At 42.0% G+C, this 24,255-nt stretch overlaps 1 protein-coding gene across 1 annotated transcript; it reads left to right on the top strand.

The window, feature by feature from the left end:
* The first annotated feature begins 5,646 nt into the window (after positions 1 to 5,646).
* snx22 (sorting nexin 22) lies at positions 5,647 to 24,227 on the top strand. Its single transcript, XM_041837791.2, has 6 exons — positions 5,647 to 5,912; positions 12,818 to 12,901; positions 13,174 to 13,278; positions 15,736 to 15,830; positions 20,036 to 20,103; positions 23,257 to 24,227. The coding sequence occupies exons 1-6, from the start codon at positions 5,829 to 5,831 to the stop codon at positions 23,415 to 23,417; spliced, it is 597 nt and encodes a 198-aa protein (XP_041693725.1). The 5' UTR covers positions 5,647 to 5,828; the 3' UTR covers positions 23,418 to 24,227.
* Positions 24,228 to 24,255: the final 28 nt, after the last annotated feature.

Genomic DNA, 24,255 nt, shown 5'->3' with positions numbered 1-24,255 from the left:
TGGTGGATCATTCTTGATAAGCTCCCGAGTGGTGCAGCTGTCTATGGCACTGCATCTCAGTGCTTGAGGCGTCACTACATACCCCCTGGTTTGATTCCAGGCTGTATCACAACCGGCTGTGATTGGGAGTCCCATAGGGCAGCGCGCAATTGGACCAGCGTCGTCCGGTTTTGGTTGGTGTAGGCCATCATTGTAAATAAGAATTTGTTCTTAACTGACTTGCCTAGTTAAATAAAGGTTCAATAAAAAAAATTACGCACACGGGAAACTGTTGAGTGTGGAAAAACCCAGCAGCGTTTCAGTTCTTGACACACTCAAACCAGTGTTCCTGGCACCTACTACCATACCTCATTCAAAGGCACTTAAATATTTTGTCTTGCCCATTCACCCTCTGAATGGCACACACACAATCCATGTCTCAAGGCTTAAATCTTTTTTTAAACCCGTTTCCTCCCGTTCATCTACACTGATTGAAGTGGATTTAACAGTGACATCTTCAAGGTTTAACAGCGGTTGGCATCCAACATGTTGCATTACCGCCCCCAACTGGACTATAATATAAATCCATTATACTTTGTGATACAAAAAAACTTCCAACTAACCCTACACTCAATAAAAACCCACTACCCCATTCCACTACTTTGACCGTATCTGGTCCTGCACCATGCCAACGGCCTGGGAGGACGGGATACCACCGCTCAGCACACCCTGTAAATCTTCTGAAGTCAAATCTACTTCTCTGCAGCTGCCAACACATCTGTTTTCTGTGATTTCTGCAGTACAGTTGATAACCATTGCTATGAACACTAAGAAGCCAACGTTACTGAAGCATAAATCACTCGTTGGGATCCTCTCAGGATCCTTGACCCATCCTCCTCTACTTTCTTCACTGCCTCAGCATGCGACACCTTCACACTACTCTGACTCTGGCCACCTCAACCTGCCGCTCTCGCACCGGACACTTCCGATCCCCAGCAACATGGGCAACCCTACAGTTGGCACACAACTTTATCCATCGAAACTACACACTCCCCTGTCCCATGCCCTCCTGAACACTTCCCACATCTTGGAATCTCCCTCCTACACACTGCTGCAACATGACCATAAACGTTGCACCTGAAACACTGCAGTGGATTCAGCACAAAAGCTCGAAACAGGATAACTGATATATCCTAACATGACTTTATTGGGTAAAGACTGCGACTCAAAAGGACTGACGTTGACTCTTCTGTTTCACCACGCTCACCACCGGGTCTGCGTCACATCAAACGGCGGGCGTCACGAACACCAAGAATCTACAACTTCAATTGCTCCACCTCCACACTTAACGCTACCCCAAAAATCACTCCTTTCAATGATGCCCTAATCCTAAACAAGAAACAGATCTTGACCCAAGTTGCGTGACACGGAGCGCCCGCTCCCTCTGGGCAGAAGAAACACAAACAAATATCACAAGACCACTACAGGTTACCTTCACTGATTCAACTGCACCCAACTCCTTTCCCACCCACCCTGAAACCACAAATGGATCTGCCAAAAGGCAAGGATCCACTTTCTCCAAAACTGTCACTCCTACTGGACCAGATTCTTTATCATGTCCATCGATGCCAGGCTCGGGCTCCGAGCTCTTCACCACACCTTCCACCTCACTTAACTCGCCCTCTTTCATTTCCATTTCACCTCCAGAACTTGGTCTGGCATACGGCTCACTCGGTTTGCACTTGACACCAATCTTCTTCGACACACCTCCCTCTTTTCCGCCATCTTCAACAGATTGACTCAACCTTTACCTCCCTCATTCTCTTCAACCTCTTCTTCCCATCTTGTTTTCTTCCATTCCTCCTCCGAAATCCAATTAAACGACTCCTTGTGAAAATATTCCACTTTCTTGCCTCCTCGAAGGAACACCATCTCTACTACCACTGACAGCAACAGGTGACATCAATAAGGGATCATAGCTTCCACCTGGATTCACCTGGTCAGTCTGTCATGGAAAAAGCAGATGTTCCCAATGGTTTGTACACTCAGGAAAATCACGGTTTTGACTGCACTGGGCCTTTAAACCTTTTAGAGGACGTGTATAAAGCTATTTTATTGCCCTCAGGCTCACACACCCTACTCTCAGACACTAGTAGGGAACTGATCCTTGGCTTGAAGCTCTCACTTTCACTGTTGCTTATGTTTTTAGTCAACTACTTTTACACGCTCCTCTTTTTAGAGATTCTTTGCTTTTAGGTTGAGTTGCTAAAACTAGACTTATTGTAGGAGTAATTTTCTTGACTTCAGTCTATCCTTGCCACTCATCTGCCAACATCACATTAGGGTTATGCACATACAGAAAACCCTTGAGGTTATTGACTGAGCAGCCCAACAGCCAGCTGACTATTCAGGTTGAGAAATACCTTTCATCCAACAGGGCTGCACCAGTGCGGTTCTCTTCTCTCACTTCACAAGCTTCAGGTCAAGTCTAAACAAGGCCTTGGTAGGCAGTATGCCATACAAAAGCTGGGGGCAAATTATTTCCCAAAAACGACTTGTGGGTTTATAGTCCAGGTTCTTCACTGTAAATCTTTTTACGGGAACCTTGCCTTGTTTATCTTTAACTTCATTTTATTTTTACAGCCACTCACCTCAAGGACATACCTTTTGTAGGAACTCTGGTGAAAGAAAGCCTTTTAGAAATGTTTATTATTATCTGTGTGTGTGTGTGTGTGTGTGTGTGTGTGTGTGTGTGTGTGTGTGTGTGTGTGTGTGTGTGTGTGTGTGGAGGCTCCAAACAGATCAGATTGTCCATTATACACATGGCCAATGGCCACATAGCTGAGACTAACTTTCCTTTTGTGCTGGTCTTTTAGTTTGCTGATGCTGTGACTTCTACGGCAGTGTGTGTGTGCGCGTACGGCTAATGTTATCTTTGTTCCTGCAATACTCTAGCCTTCTGTTTTTTCCTGGTTAACCAAGTGTATAGCGCAGCACAATGCCCTGTTCCTCAGAGTTGCTTATGTGAGCATTATTTCTTGCTTGGATTGAATCAGCATAAGTCAGCAGAGAAATCCATGAATGAGGAAGTCACAGGATATCATGTCACACCATGTGATTCTCATTTATCATTTTCTATAGAAAGAAAATAATGTCATTGGACTTGTGTAAACATGCAAATTCGTGTTTGGTCAGGTAACCATGTTTGGCAAGTGGGATTATTTTTTATTTTCACAATCCTCAATAATGAGATCAAAGTACATTGTTTCACATTAGGAAGTGAAACTGATTTTTATTGGTGTGTGTGTAGCCTATGAAGTAACCTTGGGACGATATCTGTGCAATATAGTTCAGAGATATTGAGCATAAAAGTTTTCAGATCTCAGAACTGTTTTGTAGTGAATTTTTCTTTAAAACCTATTAAGGTCTTAAAAGGTACCTAAAGTGCAGAGTATCAAAATCCTGAGACATTTGTAAATTCCAGGGGGGACAATCGCAGATAGAACCTCATGGCTCTGAAATGTCAATCTGGGTTCAGCCATAAGGTTCTGACACTTCTGAATTAGACATGTTCCGTTAAGAAAACTGTAGCTATTTGAATATATAAATGATAGAATAACACTTTTACCAATATAAGAGTCAGAACACATAATCCAATACATTAAGAAATTAAGACTAATTACTGTCATCACTGAACAACGATCCAACATCATATACTTTAAGATTTTTGACAGTGTTGTTTTTTTTACTTGCCTTTATTGCTGCCTAGACTAGGGATTTCCACTAGTTACCACATCCACAAAGTCAACATTGGCTGTATTGTAGAAATTCACGAAAATAAAAAATGTAAGATTAGGGTTAGGCATAAGGTTCAGTGTGGTTAAGGTTAGGTTTAAAATCACAATTTAAAGCTGCAATATGTAACTTTTTGGGCAACCAAATTCACAAATGTGTGTTATAGATCTGTCATTCGCATTGAACGCAAGTCTAAGAAGAGGTAGATCTGTTCTATGTGCGCTATTTCTATGCTTCCTGTTCTTCCCGTTTTGTTTTTGCATTTTTTACTTTCGTTTTTTTTTACACCAGCTTCAAACAGCTGAAAATACAATATTTTTGGGTTATGGAAAAGACATTTCACAGCCGTTTAGATGGTAAAATGATTCTCTACACTATACTTCCTTGTTTTGTCACAAACTGAAACGAGGTGAACTATTCGAATTTTAGCAACCAGGAAATGGCAGAGCGATTTCTGCATAGTGCATCTTTAAGAAGAAAAATTGTAGAAATAGGCAGGATTTATGACTTTGTGGCATCTAGTGATGACAGACTAGCCTAGACCATAGAGCCCCACAGTGGAGGTGTCATAATACCCATAAAACCTAGCGGACAAACGGAAATTGTTCCAATCGTTTTTCAACCGTAAATTTTTCCCTTCGAGAATTTTAGAAACACTTAAAATAATGGCTGTGTTTCGTGTAGGCTTACCCTGGCACGACATTTTGCTAACCGTGTAAATCTCTCTTGGACAAGGTGATTTATCAATATATTCTGCTCTATTTACGCTCAGATTTGAAAATGCTAATTAGCATCAAAGTAGACATCATGCAAGACTACAAATCCCTGCAAGCTCCTGCATGTCATCTCTAGCTGACACCTATGCTAACAGATATTGTGTCAATTTAAAAAACTTGCACAAGAGAGTTCACAGAATTGTCCATTTAAAGAAATGCAGCCATTTTATTCATTACTACATTTAGCTAACATTAGATAGTTAATCCAGAGATTATTACCTTTGCCTCGATTCGGCAGTCTCGTCCAGATCATCATGGCATTTTTAGTTATTTATGATAGCCAATTTAGCAGCTAATTATTTTATTTATTTGTATTATTGGGGGGGTAAATACAGGCGAATATATCAATAAAAGTCACCTTGTCCTAGAGAGATTTACATGGTTATCAAAACGTCATGCCAGGGTAAGCCTACACAAAACACAGCCCTTATTTTAAGTCTTTCTAAAATCTCTTATGGGAAAAATGAATGGTGGAAAAACTATTGGAACCATTTCCTTGTTTGACCGCTAGGTTTTATGGGTATTATGACTCATACTGTGGTACTCTATTGGCCCTTAGAGGGAGATGGCAAAGACATATTCTGATTGGTCCGTCGGTATTTGTTCAGGCTGGTGATTGGATTGCAGATAGAACCTTATAGTGCCATGTTCAAATGGGTTTATACAGATATAACTTTATGGTTTCAAAAGATGTCACTTCATTTACTTTTTGAAAAATCTAACTTCACAGACAGATGAAGAACCAGCTAAACATAAATTATGTGATCAACTCATTTGTATTTATTTTTATGCCAAATAGAACCTTATAGTCCGAAGCTTTCATTGTCTTTCTACAAATGCAGAACGCAGAATAGCCCTACCTCAACAAGAGATGAAGCCATGTAATCTGTCAAACCAGTTATTCCACACACATCATGTAAAATAATGTTGTTTTGCATTATGGCTATTGCATTAATGTCCCGTGTAACACGAAACATTTGAATCAACACATGGATATATATATATATATATATATTTTCGTATGGCATTTTAGATGTGCATTGCGCCCAAATGGGTTGCACAGAGTCTCCAATTAGTTTGTGGGAGGAGCATTGGAGGGTCAAACGTTTCCCTGAATTTACGGTAGCCGAGTTTATATTGGACCATTATCGTTTTATTTTCTCTTGCGAGAATCTTCTCGAATGTTTAGAAGGGGACATTGACAAAGATTGATGACAGAAAAGCCGCAGCACCACTCAGTACGAAGGTAATTGGACAGTTTGCGCTCAGAAAAGTCCGATGATGGTTCAAGATTCCCCTATGATTGAGGTATCGATCCCGTCGCTGGAGCGAGAGGTAGACGAGTCGGGGAAATTGAGAAAGGTAAACTGTTGTAGGCTTTTTTTTTAAGTATCTGGATGTGTGTGGTACAGTAAGGTTCAATACTTATTTTAAGGCATCTCTTATGTTTTCCCGCAACTTGTCATGCACATTTTGTTGGACAAATAAGCTTTTTTTCTTTCTTTTTTTCTACAGTTTGAATAGGTGCGCTCGATTTAATGCGTGGCTATTCCACTGGTCCTGATTTGCCATTCGTGCCGGCTGCCGCGCTATCCCTTTGCGCCAGGCGAGCTAGAAGGGCACCTATTCCATAGATTTATATAGCCTATTATAATTTCTATAATTTTGTGAATCATTGGTGCCCTTGTGTGTCCTGTATCACAGAATTGTGAAAAACTTCAGTTTTGTCTGTGGCTGCATTCTCCCATTTTCCCTTAAAATATATTATGTGAAAGCCCTGAGCCTGATTTGAAAAAGACACATAAAAACAGAAGTATTGCAGTTTGCAGGCCAAACAAAAGGAAGCCAAGCAACCAATCTTTCTTAGAGGACAGTTGCCATACACAGAGGCTACACCCAGTGGTGGAAAAAGTACACAATTATCATACTTGAGTAAAGATGCCTTAATAGAAAACGACTCAAGTGAAAGTCACCCAGTAAAATACTACAAGACAGCATGATTTTGTTTTTTAAATTACGGATTGCCAGGGGCACACGCCAACACAATTTACAAACAAAGAATGTGTTTAGTGAGTCCGCCAGAACACATGCTGACGAAACCGGCTCCGCGCGTGCACCATTAAGGCATTGTGTGCATGTTGATTTTGTCTGTCCCCACCAGACGCTTTCATGACACGCAAGTTAAAATACCAGAACCAACTGTGAAGCAACTATATTAATTAATGTCTAAACACAAGTAAAACATTCACTGACATTTAGCTAGCTTGCTATTGCTCGTTAATTTGTCCTGGGAGATAAACAATTTGACCTGAAATTCATATGGTCCTTTTTTTTGCTGGAACTTTGTAGAATTTTGAGTCACACACAATCGTGTGTTCTCTACACCGACAATTAATCCACAGATAAAAAGGGAAAACTAGTTAGTTTTTAGTTTTCCTTGATTAATCTCTCCTCGTTTGTTCTTCTGTGGATGTTTTATGGCGGTTGGCAACCAACTTTAAGGTGCATAACCGCCACCGACTAGAGTGTGGACCTCGTTCATCTTTCAATCACCCGCGTGGGTGGGAGAGGCGGGAATTGCAGCGCATCAAGCGGCTAAAATAGAACCAAATTCTATTTTAGAGCCTGCCTACGCAGACACCCGCGAGCAGTTTGGATGAAAAGATTGAATAACATGTATGTGTAAATGTATTTTTGCAACTTGGGCGGGATTTGCTCAGCATGTCAGAGGAAGTAGGGATGACCACATGGTCTCTTGATACGCGTGTAAATTTGACAATGTTCCTGTCCTGCTAAGCATTCAAAATGTAACTGGTACTTTTAGGTGTCAGGGAAAAATGTATGGGAGTAAAAAGTACATATTTTCTTTAGGAATGTAATGGAGTAAAAAATATGAATATTAAAGTACAGATACCCAAAAAACGTAAATAGTACTTCAAAGTATTTGTACTTAGTTACTTTACACGACTGGCTACACCTAGCTGCTGGAATGAATGTTTGCTAGAAGAAAAGTTGGTGTTGACACCACTTCTTGCACCTACCTAGCACTGGGGACTTGAGTGCACTTTTTGTCTGCATTTACACAGGCAGCCCAATTCTGATCGCTTTGGATGAAAGCATCCGCTAAATGGCATATATAGGATACATATAACATGACTGAATATGACTGAATTTACAAGTTCAGAGACTTGGTCAAAAAAGTTTTAGTTTTTTACAGTGAAAACACCCAATGTCTGAAGTAATTTACCACCGGTTTTGGTTGAGAGCTGTCTGCTTGTTAGGTTGAGTCTACACAGGCAGCACAATTCTGGTCTTTTTTTCTGAAAAAGATCTGATGTGAAAATATCTAATGTCACTGTAAAAACAAAAAAACTAACAAAAAGAAACACTTTGCCCAAGTCTGAACTTTGAGCCAGTAAATTCAGTCATGTTATATGTAGCCAAGTGTACAGAACATTATGAACACCTGCTCTTTCCATGAAATAGATGGACCAGGTGAATCCAGGTGAAAGCTATGAACCCTTATTGATGTCACTTGTTAAATCCACTTCAATCAGTGTAGCTGAAGGGAAGGAGATGGGTTAAAGAAGGATTTTTAAGCCTTGAGACAAATGAAACATGGATTGTGTGTGTGCCATTCAGAGGGTGAATGGGCAAGAGAAAAGGTGTAAGTGCCTTTGAATGGGGTATAGTTGTAGGTTCCAGGTGCACCGGCTTGTGTCAAGAACTGCAATTCTACTGGGTTTTTCACACTCCACAGTTTCCCGTGTGTATTAAGAATGGTCCACCACCCAAAGGACATCCAGCCAACTTCATACAACTGTGTGGAAGCATTGGAGTCAACATGGGCCAATATCCTTGTGGAAATCTTTCGACACCTTGTAGAGTCCATGCCCCGACGAATTGAGGCTGTTCTGAGGGCAAAAGTGGGGGGTGCTACTCAAAATTAGGAAGGTGTTCTTAATGTTTTGTATACTCATTGTATGCCATTTAGCAGATACTTTTATCCAAAGCGATTTACAACCGTAATTGTATACATTTCCTTATTGGTGGCCCCGGCTGGAATCAAACCCATGACCCAGTTGAAATATGGGCTCACGTTACGCATCCCACAGCAGCTGTAGTCTTAACAGGATTACTAAATTGCCTGCCTCCATGATCAACAAAAATAAGACTGAAGTCATTTTTGACAGACACGTAATTCTGCTTCATGGAGTCACTCATGAGCTTTTGGTATGTGTGTGTGTGTAAGGCGGCCAATACTCTTTTCACACTATTGTGCCAACCCGAACTGTACTCTCTGTGCAGGCTTGGATATTTTCTTTTCACATTGTCTACTCTTTTCCAGCATGAGACTAGTACTGCTTGGGTAGCTAAAAGTGAGCTGAGCTGACCCTGAGCTAGTCCGCTTTTAAATAAGCAGAGGGGCTTAGTCAATTAGTCATTTCTTGAAATAGAGTGGGGTTCATGAAGTGGTCCAATCATATCCCTTTCACGCCAACATGCTGACCCAAACTATACTGTGCTGGCTTGGATATTTTCTATGCACATAGAGTACATTGCCCTTTCAAACAGGGTTCAAGCTACTATGGTGCATGCGTATCCAGGCCAGTTCAGCAAACCTTGGCTGAGCTCGGCTGAGTAGTGTGAAAAGGGTATTAGATTGTCTTGCTTGTCTGTGAACTGTCTGATTTAGGGTGCAGCATGTTCCCCTCTGAGCCTTCTGCTGTGTTATGTAAGGAGGGCGCATCGGGCCCCTCTATGTGCCAGGGGTTTGCACAATGAAAGCTCTGTGATGGAAGGATGACCATTGACAGAATGGCGAGAAAGAGAGGATGGCCGGAGTTCTGTCTGTAAACCGGCTGTATGGCTTCAAGAACAGAGACCCGATATGGACAAATTAAGTATATCTCATGAACTAATGACAATCTCTGTACTCTCATACATCCCCATGGATTAAGTGAATGTCCCATCAGCTCATCTGTAGCCATATATAATTGCAGGGGGAACATAAAGTGACATTTTGTTACCTGAAATTAATTAGTTAAAGCATAAAAAATGGATGTGCTGTTTTTTAACTTGTTTACCAGTCTCGAGTGAGCATACAGAGACTCTTTTCTTTGACAGGAAGTTCCTTTTTGGGCAGATGTAACTCAATCAATGAAATTACATGCTTCTTGTCCTGAACAGTAATTTGGTAAACGAATGAAGAAGCACAAGGTGTGCGTGCGTAGGCCGGGGAGTTATTTCATATGAAATGGGCTCTGGGGTTGAGACTGACCTCTGCGGGTTAGTGAAGCAGGCTGAACATTGAGTAGAAGCAGGTACTTGTTGTTCATTGTGATACTTGACTTTGTGGAACTGACTAATCCAGTGAGTTCCGCCATAGCGGGAAGAACAGAAACTTCATGAAAGGGAGATTTGTGTGTCAATGAGAGGAATTGGTTACTTTAAAGCGCATGGTCAGTCACATATCTTTGTCACTAAATAACCATTAATAACAGTTCAGGTGATGATGGTCAAAAGTCTGTATCGTCAGGGTAATCATCTTGTATTATGTAAACAATAAATGTTTATTAGTAATCTTGTAACATCTCAAATGTATACTCTGGGCAGTGGGCACTGATTGCAGAGTATGGTAACTCTTAGCACAAGTTAACAATACTTCACCAGAAAACGCTGGAAAATAACTTGTCCGAGTTGATCACATGACTACTCAGGTGATTTTAACAATATGATAATTAGTCAAGATATAGGATTGATGATTATTCTGCTCATGAGGATCCATATTAGATCCAGTTGCTGCCTGGATAATGGCCACAGCCCTCCTGCTCTGAGAGCTCATTCATCCATGGATTGAGGGCCATCTGTTTCGGACCGTCATTGGCATGTGATGACATGGCTCCAGCCCCATCGGCCCACTGGGTCGTGAGTCGCCCGGGCAACCCAGGAATATGGAGGCCATGTGCCTTCTTTGAACAGCTAGCCTGGTCCCAGATCGGTCTGTGCTGTCTTGCCAGAGTTGGCACTTGGCAAGACAGCACAGACACAGATCTGGGACCAGGCTACACAGCTACAGACAGTCAAAATTACTGTTTGCTTAGAGAGAGGAGTTAAGTACTGTACTAGGCTGACCGCTGTAGTTTCTGCTGATTTAGGGTCAGCACTCTTTCGAAGTAAAAGAGAAAGTGCTCAGCCAGTTGCGAAGAATTAAGGACCAGATTTATTTTTAGGTCAAGAATAAATACCAAAAAGTATGAAAAAGGCAAACTCTTTAATGTACAGGTTTTTGTGTTGGATGGTTATAGACTAGTTCATAGATTTAAAAGATAGCTTTAATGCAGTTATAGGGTTGCAAAATCGTCCTTGTAGCAATCACTCTGGATCAACCCATGATAGATGAGTTTAGGTGGAAAGGGGGGCATGGGCCTTTAATTATAACCTGAATGTAGCCAGTCAGCTATATTTAATGTGAGGGCCTGACAAAAAAAAAAGTGTGGATCAACTGCATGACTCGGCTAATCCCTGTGTCAGGATGACTCTCTGTTCTGGGTCATGTTCATTAGGCACTATACATAAGAAACGGGGAGGTTCTACCTGGATTTGTCCAAAATAAATGTTCTTTTTTGTTTTCTGTTGTAAAACGTTTTGAAACGTTTTCTGCTGCATGCCCTTATGAACATGACCCTGAATACTGGATTCCAAACAGCATGTCCTGAAGCTCCAAACTTAAGTCAACAACTTCAAAGGAATATTTAGATAATAGCTTGCTGGAAATGTAGGCTAGCATTTTGGTCACCATACTTGTCATGTTTAGACAGAGTCCCTCATTCATATTTTTGAAAGTCTTTCCCACTCTTTATGTCAGTGGCCATTTTTGTATTATTGGTTAACTTGGTTTCAGACCAATTTGGAGAAGATATCCCTGTTTTCTTTATTTTAGAAAGAGGGGAAGACTAAAGGATGTCCACTTTTGTAGTTGTCATTAACCTCAGTTCTGGGTGACGGGTGTATTCTCATTTGTCTTTGTCCAGATGAATATCAGCTAGCTGCCACGCCTATACAGCCGGCAGCGTTGCCATTCATCCAAATAATTCTGCTTATTAACTACCATGGCACACTGGAGCTTCACTGGAAAAGGAAGCATTTCATTACTGCCCTTGTTTGATTTGTTGTAATGTACAAGCAAGCAGCCTACAATAATTAGTGTACTATCAGTACTATTTTCCAAGCATAAAAAATGTGGACAGTGCACTTGGGTTATAAAAACAATACTGTAGGATGAGCAACTCCTGTCCTTTGGCTGCATTCTGCCAGTTATCTATCCTCCAAATTAATTGTCACTGATTGCTTAGGATGTGCAGTGTAGCCTACATTTCATCACTTTCAGGAAGTTATATAATGTATTTAAGAAATAACATTCCCACAGGTAGTCCTTTACCTAGGGTTATGGTCATTCTAGGGGATATTGTTTTGCTTTTCTTGTGTGATTCTCTACACTACACTTTGCGTGTTTTGCCACATAAACTTAAATTAGGCGAACTATTAGAATTTTAGCAACCAGGAAATGGCAACGCGATTTCTGCACATTGCACCGTTTTAAATGGCGATGTTCTCATTCTGTTGACCACAAAGCAACCTCATCCCTGGTGTATATGGTCTCCAAGGGGATATGTCTAGTTGTTTGCCCTGTCTGTTGACTGGTCAGGCCTAGGCATGCGCTCCTGGGGTATGTCCCAATTATCTCTCCTGCATCCCAAAGTCTGCATTTGTTCACTTCCCTTCACAGATTTTGAAAGGAAATGACTGGTATACGATATATGGTGGAAACTCCCACCAGCTTATTCCCACACCAATCCAATGCTTTTAGATTTGTGTGAACGAGTCCACGCTTCAGGAGAAAGGAGATATTGGGACGGTCCCCAAAGTTTGATAGGATTAGTTTTCTGGCCACCAGTGGGCACTGTTGTGTTTAGATTGCTGAGCTCTGTAAACAGGCCTCTTTCTTCCCCTGCTGGATATCTGACTACATTACACTGGACACTAAACTGTCAGGCATGATTGGAGAACATCAAGTCCCATCTCGTTTGTAGAACTACCTTTAGAAAGGCAAACTCGTATGTGAATGGAAAGACTTACCTTTTGTATATAAATGTTACTGTCCTATCTGTCCGATCACAAGCAAACATAATTCTACTGATATTCCTTTCCAGAAAACCAGTGTAATAACGCAAAACTCCTCTCTGCTCTGCTCTTTTATTTTCTAGCTCTTCAGAGTTGAGATATTGTTCAATGGAAGGAAACACTTTGTGCTCAGAAGACACAGTGAATTCCAGACCCTCCACAGAAAGGTAAAACAATTGCTGACTCTCTGCCTCCCTTACTTGACACCAGAATCGACAGTATCTGAATGATCTAAAACCCATTTTGTACACAGTATACTCGACTCTGTTGCCGTACAAACCAATGGCTAACTGCTCTACAAATATACTTACATTTCTCTGCTTCAAAGATACAAATGATGGTCGCAATGCAATTGCTTGGTTGTTGTATGCATGATGGACATTAACCCATTGCGGCCCATCCCTGTAATGTCTTTGACAGTTTCTTCCTGCCTCCATAGCTGAAGAAGATTCTGCAGCCCCCAGACTTCCCCAGCAAGAGGAGCACCCATCTGAGAACCAAGCCTCTTGAGCAGAGGAGGCAACAGCTGGAGGACTACATTCAGGTAGAATATATGTATTTACGGTAACATTTGACACCAGAATCATAATACATTATGAAACGGTCATAACCATGTCATAATGTCATAACCGGTCATAATATGGTCATAACACTGTCATGGCCCATTATAAACTCAGCAGAAAAAGAAATGTCCTCTCACTGTCAACTGCGTTTATTTTCAGCAAACTTAACACGTGTAAATATTTGTATGAACATAACAAGATTCAACAACAGACATAAACTGAACAAGTTCCACAGACATGTGACTAACAGAAATGGAATAATGTGTCCCTGAACAAAGAGGGGGTCAAAATCAAAAGTAACAGTCAGTATCTGGTGTGGCCACCAGCTGCTGCATTAAGTACTGCAGTGCATCTCCTCCTCATGGACTGCACCAGATTTGCCAGTTCTTGCTGTGAGATGTTACCCCACTCTTCCACCAAGGCACCTGCAAGTTCCCGGACATTTCTGGGGGGAATGGCCTTAGCCCTAACCCTCCGATCCAACAGGTCCCAGACGTGCTCAATGGGATTGAGATCCGGGCTCTTCGCTGGCCATGGCAGAACACTGACATTCCTGTCTTGCAGGAAATCACGCACAGAACGAGCAGTATGGCTGGTAGCATTGTCATGCTGGAGGGTCATGTCAGGATGAGCCTGCAGGAAGGGTACCACATGAGGGAGGAGGATGTCTTCCCTGTAACGCACAGCGTTGAGATTGCCTGCAATGACAACAAGCTCAGTCTGATGATGCTGTGACACACCGCCCCAGACTGACGGACCCTCCACCTCCATTCCTTGGACGATAAACGCAAATCCGACCATCACCCCTGGTAAGACAAAACCGCGACTCGTCAGTGAAGAGCACTTTTTGCCAGTCCTGTCTGGTCCAGTGACGGTGGGTTTGTGCCCATAGGCGACGTTGTTGCCGGTGATGTCTGGTAAGGACCTGCCTTACAACAGGCCTACAAGCCCTCAGTCCAGCCTCTCTCAGCCTATTGCGGACAGTCTGAGCACTGATGGAGGGATTGTGCATTCCTGTTTTAACTCAGGCAGTTGTTGTTGCCATCCTGTACCTTTCCCGCAAGTGTGATGTTCGGATGTACCGATCCTGTGCAGGTGTTGTTACACGTGGTCTGCCACTGCGAGGACGATCAGCTGCCCGTCCTGTCTCCCTGTAGCGCTGTCTTAGGCGTCTCACAGTACGGACATAGCAATTTATTGCCCTGGCCACATCTGCAGTCCTCATGCCTCCTTGCAGCATGCCTAAGGCACGTTCACGCAGATAAGTAGGGACCCTGTGCATCTTTCTTTTGGTGTTTTTCAGAGTCCGTAGAAAGGCGTCTTTAGTGTCCTAAGTTTTCATAACTGTGACCTTAATTGCCTACCGTCTGTAAGCTGTTAGTATCTTAACGACCGTTCCACAGGTGCATGTTCATTTAATTGTTTATGGTTCATTGAACAAGCATGGGAAACGGTGTTTAAACCCTTTACAATGAAGATTATTTGGATTTTTACGAATTATCTTTGAAAGACAGGGCCTGAAAAAGGGACATTTCTTTTTTTGCTGAGTTTATTTACACCTGTTGTGACACATTGCGTTATTTTATGGCTGGTTATGACACCTACATAAGATTGTCAAAACCCACATTTATTCAAATGTGTTTTTTCCCAGCCAAGAAGTTTCCTTTCGTTTGAAAATTTGTTTCTTAAGTCCATTGTTGTAATTAATTCTGTTTACAGTCATGTTTTTTTTCATCATATTTTAAATAACTTGCAGAAAATACACTTTGACCCTGTCAAGAAGCATTATGACCATCAAAATCATATAAGCCAGATGGGCCTATCACGTACATGCCCTTGTCAGTCATCAGTCAAAAAGTGGGTGTCTTGTCCTGCTCCTGAAGTGTTCAATTACAATGATAATTTAATATGGTCAATTTCAGAACATTTTATAGAACATAAACATACTGTTAACAAGTAGGCTATGGTGTAATGGAATGTTTTGCCTTGTGTGGCAGGGTTTTGAGACTCTTATGTAGGTGTCATAACCAGTCATAAAATAATGCAATAAATGTCACAACTGGTCTAAATAGATGTCATGATGACATTATGACATTATGACATGGTTATGACTGTGTTATGACGCTGGGTGTCAAGTAAAGTGTTACCGTATTTACTTTATTCAGTTAGGACTACATATATTAATTACATACCATGTTCAGTTACCACATTCAAGTGTAATATTTACGTATGAAAAATAATTAATGAATATATTTTACGTGCCATATTAGGACTTGAAACTATATTCAGGTATGAATTGACATACATTATTTAGGTATGACTGAGGGATTATGTTCCGTATAGTTGAATTTTACAATAAGTGACTAATCCAATTTAGACTGTGTGTGAACAAAACCATTTTCTTTGTCTTTTCTACTGGCCTCTCTCTCTCTCTGTAGGATATCATCTACCAGTATGAAGAAGTCCCTCAGGTGCTGCTGGACTTCCTGCATGTGAAACATTTCCACTCTGGGAACAAAATCAGCAGCCTTGAGTATGTACCTGCCCCCTCACCTCAACCAGCTACTCACATCAGGTTCACTTCAATAAAGTTATAAAGACAGCAAAAGGTATATTGAATATGACATGTGTGGCTAGGAATGGAGAATCCGATGTGTCAGTCAAGATTTTATGATATCTGAGGTATACAGTGCCTTCAAAGTATTCACACCCCTTGACTTTTTTCAAATGAGATTGTGTGTCACTGATATACACACTATACCCCATAATGTCAAAATGGAATTATGTTTTTAGAAATGTTTACAAATGTAATTAAAAATGAGTTAATAAGTATTCAACTATTTTGTTATGGCAAGCCTAAATAAGTTCAGGAGCAAAATTGTGCTTAACAAGTCACAGGTTGCATGGACTCACTCTGTGTGCAATAATAGTGTTTAACATGATTTTTAAATGACTACGCCATTTCTGTACCCCACACATACAGTTATCTGTAAGGTCCCTCGTCGAGCAGTGAATTTCAAACACAGATTCAACCACAAAGACCAGGGAGGTTTTCCAATGGTTCGCAAAGAAGGGCACCTATTGAATATCCCTTTTGAGCATGGTGAAGTTATTAATTACACTTTGGATTGTGTATCAATACAAAGATACACGTGTCCTTCCTAACTCAGTTGCCGGAGAGGAAGGAAACCGCTCAGAGATTTCCCCATCTGGCCAATGGTGACTTTAAAACAGTTAGTTTAATGGCTGTGATAGGAGAAAACTGAGGATGGATCAACAACATTGTAGTTACTCCCCAATACTAACCTAATTGAAACAGTGAAAAGGAGGCGGCCTGTACAGAATAAAAAATATTCCAAAACATGCATCCGGTTTGCAATTAGGCACTAAAGTAATACTGCAAACAATGTGGCAAAAAAATAAACGTTTTGTCCTGAATACAATGTTTGGGGGAAAACACAACACATCACTGAGTACCACTCTTCATATTTTCAAGCATGGTGGTGTCTGCATCATATTATGTGTACGCTTGTCATCGGCAAGGACTAGGGAGTTTTTTAGGATGAAAATAAACGGAATAGAGCTGAGCACAGGCAAAATCCTAGAGAAAATTGTTTGTCTGCTTTCCAACAGACACTGGGAGACAAATTCACCTTTCAGCAGGACAATTACTTAAAACACAAGGCCAAATATACACTGGAGTTGCTTACTAAGATGACATTGAATGTTCCTGAGTGGCCCAGATACAATTTTGACTTAAATTGGCTTGAAAATCTAGGGCAAGACTTGAACATGGCTGTCTAGCAAGGATCAACAACCAACTTGACAGAGCTTAAAGAATTTTGAAAAGAATAATGGGCAAATATTGTACAATCCAGGTGTGCAAAGCTCTTAGAGACTTACCCAGAAAGATTCTAACTTGTATTGACTCAGGAGGCTGAATACTTACCTAATCAAGATATATTAGCGTTTTATTTTCCAGATCCTTTTTTTTTAATTTAATGTTACAATTTGTCTTTCACTTTGACAGAGTATTTTGTTTGTGGGTGACAAAAAATGACAATTAGATCCATTTTAATCCCAGGTTGTAACACAACAAAGTGGAAAACTTCAAGGGGTATGAATACTTTCTGAAGGCACCGTACAACTACCTTTATATGCTGCAGTGTTTAACAATTGAAAATGTAGAGATCCTCTTGAATGTACACTGAGTATACAAAACATTAAGAACACCTGCTCTTTCCATGACAGACTGACCAGGTGAAAGCTATGATCCCTTATTGATGTCACTTGTTAACTCCACTTCAATCAGTGTAGATGAAGGGGAGGAGACAGGTTAAAGAAGGATCTTTAAGCCTTCAGACAATTGAGACACAGATTATGTGTGCCATTCAGAGGGTGAATAGGCAAGACAAAATATTTAAGTGCCTTTGAACGGGGTATGGTAGTAGGTGCCAGGCGCACCGGTTTGTGTCAAGAACTGCAACCCTGCCAGGTTTTTCACACTCAACAGTTTCCTGTGTGTATCAAGAATGGTCCACCACCCAAAGGACATCCAGCCAACTTGACAACTGTGGGAAGCATTGGAGACAACATGGGCCAGCATCCCTGTGGAACGCTTTTGACATCTTGTAGAGTAGGGGGTGCAACTCAATATTAGGAAGGTGTTCCTAATGTTTGGTATACTCTGTGAATATTGTTTAATATGGGAAAATAATAGGCTGTAATAAAAAAACGATGGTTTCCTCATAATTTCAGATCATTATGATGATAGTGACCCTCAGGGATATGGGTGAGCTTCCCTTTTATCTTGTGAACAGCCATGTGTATTCTGCCTGTCTGCCATACAGTACTTAAAACCTGTACTTTGGTTTCCGGACCGGTCCTCTGGTCTATGCTCGGCTCGGGACCCTCTGAAGTTCAATTATTTTATATATTCTAAGACTAGCACACCTGATTCAACTTGGCCTTGATTTGTTGAGTCCGTTGTCCTGGTGTTGGCATTTAACCAATATGTGGATCGTCTGGCTTATGAGGGTTTGGGCATGCAGAGCAGAGGGCAAGTGTAAATGTCATACAGAAAGATACAAATTACATTTCTGCGTAAGCAAAGTATAATCTCAACATGGAATGCTGAAATCTGCCAATGTTATGCTCCAAATTGCAATGCACACATTTATATTGTAGCAACATACACTGGGGAGAACAAGTATTTGATACACTGCCGATTTTGCAGGTTTTCCTACTTACAAAGCATGTACAGGTCTGTTATTTTTATCATAGGTACACTTCAACTGTGAGAGACGGAATCTAAAACAAAAATCCAGAAAATCACATTGTATGATTTTTTAAGTAATTCATTTGCATTTTATTGCATGACATAAGTATTTGATCACCTACCAACCAGTAAGAATTCTGGCTCTCACAGACCTGTTTAGTTTTTATTTAAGAAGCCCTCCTGTTCTCCACTCATTACCTGTATTAACTGCACCTGTTTGAACTCGTTACCTGTATAAAAGACACCTGTCCAACCTCTCTACAATGGCCAAGACCAGAGAGCTGTGTAAGGACATCAGGGATAAAATTGTAGACCTGCACAAGGCTGGGATGGGCTACAGGACAATAGGCAAGCAGCTTGGTGAGAAGGCAACAACTGTTGGCTCAATTATTAGAAAATGGAAGAAGTTCAAGATGACGGTCAATCACACTCGGTCTGGGGCTCCATACAAGATCTCACCTCGTGGGGCATCAATGATCATGAGGAAGGTGAGGGATCAGCCCAGAACTACACGGCAGGACCTGATCAATGACCTGAAGAGAGCTGGGACCACAGTCTCAAAGAAAACCATTAGTAACACACTACGCCGTCATGGATTAAAATCCTGCAGCGCACGCAAGGTCCCCCTGCTCAAGCCAGCGCATGTCCAGGCCCGTCTGAAGTTTGCCAATGACCATCTGGATGATCCAGAGGAGGAATGGGAGAAGGTCATGTGGTCTGATGAGACAAAAATAGATATTTTTGGTCTAAACTCCACTCGCCGTGTTTGGAATTAGAAGAAGGATGAGTACAACCCCAAGAACACCATCCCAACCGTGAAGCATGGAGGTGGAAACATCATTCTTTGGGGATGCTTTTCTGCAAAGGGGCAGGACGACTGCACCGTATTGAGGGGAGGATGGATGGGGCAACACACAGCCAGGGCAACTAAGGAGTGGCTCCGTAAGAAGCATCTCAAGGTCCTGGAGTGGCCTAGCCAGTCTCCAGACCTAAACCCAATAGAACATATTTCGAGGGAGCTGAAAGTCCGTATTGCCCAGCGACAGCCCCAAAACCTGAAGGATCTTGGAGAAGGTCTGTATGGAGGAGTGGGGCAAAATCCCTGCTGCAGTGTGTGCAAACCTGGTCAAGAACTACAGGAAACGTATGATCTCTGTAATTGCAAACAAAGGTTTCTGTACCAAATATTAAGTTCTGCTTTTCTGATGTATCAAATACTTATGTCATGCAATAAAATGCAAATGAATTACTTAAAAATCATACAATGTGATTTTCTGGATTTTTGTTTTAGATTCCGTCTCTCACAGTTGAAGTGTACCTATGATAAAAATTACAGACCTCTACATGCTTTGTAAGTAGGAAAACCTGCAAAATCGGCAGTGTATCAAATACTTGTTCTCCCCACTGTACATTTTACTCGTTCAGTTCTTCTACTCACCCAGTGGTCTCTTGTCCCTCAGCTGTCAGCTGCAGCATCAGCGTGTGGTGGGATTCTGTCGTGACCCCTATCTCCTGGAGTCCCCCTCAGGTACGGCAGGCCTCCGCATTGTTGTATGGTGGTTGGAAATGGCTTAGACCACCCAGACGATTTAAATGGGGGGGGTGGGGGGGCTACACTTGAGTGTCTAAAATTAGGTAGAAAGTAAGTAGAAATGATAATGGACCTATACTGGATATTTAGAACTAACTGCCCACCCTTGGCTTAGAGCCTATCTCCTCATTTTGAGATCACCACACTTTCTACCATCCTTGCCAGTCACATCCAGCTCATTGTTCATGTTTCCTCAGGATGGTCTCGTTTTTAAAGAGCTTGCTGAAAGCTTTCTCAGCTAAATGGCCTGTGCTTTATTTTTTCTGTTTACATTTGAGTCATGTTCCAGATCAAATCTAACATCTCATTCCAAAATTGTGGGCATTAATTTGGAGTTGGTCCCCCCTCTTGCTGCTATAACAGCCTCCACTCTTCTGGGAAGGCTTTCCACTAGATGTTGGAACATTGCTGCGGGGACTTGCTTCCATTCGGCCACAAGAGCATTAGTGAGGTCGGGCACTGATGTTGGGCAAGTAGGCCTGGCTCGCAGTCGGCATTCCAATTCATCCCAAAGGTGTCCGATGGGGTTGAGGATAGGGCTCTGTGCAGGCCAGTCAAGTTCTTCCACACCGATCTCGACAAACCAGTTTTGTATGGACCTTGCTTTGTGCACGGGGGCATTGTCATGCTTAAACAGGAAAGGGCCTTCCCCAAACTGTTGCCACAAAGTTGGAAGCACAGAATCGTCTATAATGTCATTGTGTGCTGTGGCGTTAAGATTTCCCTTCACTGTAACTAAGGGGCCTAGCCCGACCCATGAAAAACAGCCCCAGACCATTATTCCTCCGCCAAAAAACTTTACAGTTGGCACTATGCATTCGTGCAGGTAGCGTTCTGCTGCCATCCGCCAAACCCAGATTTGTCAGTCGGACTGCCAGATGGTGAAGTGATTCATCACTCCAGAGAACACGTTTCCACTGCTCCATAGTCCAATGGCGGCGAGCTTTACACCACTCCATCCGACGCGCTTCAGCACTCGGCTGTCCCGTTCTATGTGCTTGTGTGGCCTACCACTTTGCAGGTGAGCAGTTGCTCCTAGACGTTTCCATTTCGCAATAACAGCACTTAGTTGACCGGGGCAGCTCTAGCAGGGCAGAAATTTTACAAACTGACTTGTTGGACCTATGACGGTGCCACGTTGAAAGTCACTGAACTCTTCAGTACAGTTGATTCTACAACCAATGTTTGTCTATGGAGATTGCATGGCTGTGTGCTCGATTTTATACACCTGTCAGCAACGGGTGTGGCTGAAATAGCTGAATCCACTCATTTGAAGGGGTGTCCACATACATACTTTTGGCCACATAGTGAACATTGCAGTCGCCTGCCAGGATAAGTGGTATCAGCTACCCACATACAGTGGGAGAAAAAAGTATTTAGTCAGCCACCAATTGTGCAAGTTCTCCCACTTAAAAAGATGAGAGAGGCCTGTAATTTTCATCATAGGTACATGTCAACTATGACAGACAAAATGAGGGGGAAAAAATCCAGAAAATCACATTGTAGGATTTTTAATGAATTTATTTGCAAATTATGGTGGAAAATAAGTATTTGGTCAATAACAAAAGTTTCTCAATACTTTGTTTTATACCCTTTGTTGGCAATGACACAGGTCAAACGTTTTCTGTAAGTCTTCACAAGGTTTTCACACACTGTTGCTGGTATTTTGGCCCATTCCTCCATGCTGATCTCCTCTAGAGCAGTGATGTTTTGGGGCTGTCGCTGGGCAACACAGACTTTCAACTCCCTCCAAAGATTTTCTATGGGGTTGAGATCTGGAGACTGGCTAGGACACTCCAGGACCTTGAAATGCTTCTTACGAAGCCACTCCTTCGTTGCCCGGGCGGTGTGTTTGGGATCATTGTCATGCTGAAAGACCCAGCCACGTTTCATCTTCAATGCCCTTGCTGATGGAAGGAGGTTTTCACTCAAAATCTCACGATACATGGCCCCATTCATTCTTTCCTTTACACGGATCAGTCGTCCTGGTCCCTTTGCAGAAAAACAGCCCCAAAGCATAATGTTTCCACCCCCATGCTTCACAGTAGGTATGGTGTTCTTTGGATGCAACTCGGCATTCTTTGTCCTCCAAACACGACGAGTTGAGTTTTTACCAAAAAGTTATATTTTGGTTTGATCTGACCATATGATATTCTCCCAATCCTCTTCTGGATCATCCAAATGCACTCTAGCAAACTTCAGACGGGGCCTGGACATGTACTGGCTTAAGCAGGGGGACATGTCTTGCACTGCAGGATTTGAGTCCCTGGCGGCGTAGTGTGTTACTGATGGTAGGCTTTTTTGCTTTGGTCCCAGCTCTCTGCAGGTCATTCACTACGTCCCCCCGTGTGGTTCTGGGATTTTTGCTCACCGTTCTTGTGATCATTTTGACCCCACGGGGTGAGATCTTGCGTGGGGCCCCAGATCGAGGGAGATTATCAGTGGTCTTGTATGTCTTCCATTTCCTAATAATTGCTCCCACAGTTGATTTCTTCAAACCAAGCTGCTTACCTATTGCAGATTGTCTTCCCAGCCTGGTGCAGGTCTACAATTTTGTTTCTGGTGTCCTTTGACAGCTCTTTGGTCTTGCCCATAGTGTAGTTTGGAGTGTGACTGTTTGAGGTTGTGGACAGGTGTCTTTTATACTGATAACAAGTTCAAACAGGTGCCATTAATACAGGTAACGAGTGGAGGACAGAGGAGCCTCTTAAAGAAGAAGTTACAGGTCTGTGAGAGCCAGAAATCTTGCTTGTTTGTAGGTGACCAAATACTTATTTTCCACCATCATTTGCAAATAAATTCATTAAAAATCCTACAATGTGATTTTCTGGAGGAAAAAAAATCTCAATTTGTCTGTCATAGTTGACGTGTACCTATGATGAAAACTACAGGCCTCTCTCATCTTTTTAAGTGGGAGAACTTGCACAATTGGTGGCTGACTAAATACTTTTTTTCCCCACTGTATATGGAAAACTGATATTCGACTGCCAAGTCGATTATCAGTTTGATGTGTGCAGCGCAACTGTAATCTAGTCGGCCTAGAACGCAACCATAGTATTGAACTTTCAATTAGTTAATCTTTTCCAACAGATCTGCCGGACATCGTCAAGGATGGGGTCCTGCAGGGCTTGTACCCTCGAGACATCCGTGTCAGCTTCACAGCCTGCACCAAACCCAGCCTCCCAGATAGACCCAGTCTGGCTCCAGGTCCAGCCCATACCTTCAAAGCTCCAGCGATTCCCTCTATATAGTGGCAGCCTGCCGTGAAGTCCTGACAATAGGATCTGTGGATTTTAAATGTCCTTCTTGATTCACTGGCTTGATAGTGGTTTTGATTAATGTCCATTGTCTGAATCAGCCACCAATGGTGAAGGCCCTTTTGCTTGTATACTACCATACAATATAAAGTTTTTTTTTTACTGAAGTCACAAATATGCCAATTAAAGATGTATTATATAGATAAAGCAATGACATCATACAAGGGGTGGTTCCTGCTTACGATCAAAATTCAAATCTGCAATTGGGTTTGTAAGCAGGATTGATGAGTCCACCATTAACTGCCTTAGCTCTCTAAAAATGACCTACTGCAACATTGGCTGCATTCCAGGCTGACTATCAGTCACCTGCCAGATCTAAATGTCTGGATGTGTTTATAAGCGATCCACATTATACAACGATCTGATTCCTGACTGAACAGGGCGGCAGTTGGCACGTCGGGCCAGTAAATGAAAGGTTGCTGGTTTGAATACCCGAGCCGACTGAATCTGTCTGTGCCCTTGAGTAAGGCACTTAACCCCAATTTTCTCCAGGGGTGCCGTACTACTATGGCTGACCCTGTAAAACACATTTCACTGTACCTATCCAGTGTGGCAACAAACATTGGTTTATGCCTGGAATGCCACTGTTTCACAATCTCTGGTATTTCTGTGCATTTTGTATATGCAAATGTTTTACATGTTCTTAAGAAGCTTTGTATAGAAATGTAATACTTGCCCCAATCAAGTGGTCAGTTTGGATGGCCCACATCTTTTCATATAAAAATGTTCATAATTGTTCCACTACTTTGAATGTCTTACGGGAAACTTAGTG

The sequence above is a fragment of the Coregonus clupeaformis genome, chromosome 19 (genome assembly GCF_020615455.1).
Source record: "Coregonus clupeaformis isolate EN_2021a chromosome 19, ASM2061545v1, whole genome shotgun sequence".
Taxonomy (NCBI): Eukaryota; Metazoa; Chordata; class Actinopteri; order Salmoniformes; family Salmonidae; genus Coregonus; species Coregonus clupeaformis.
Note: the sequence above shows the minus strand (reverse complement) of the source record. Positions and strands in the feature narration are given on the sequence as shown.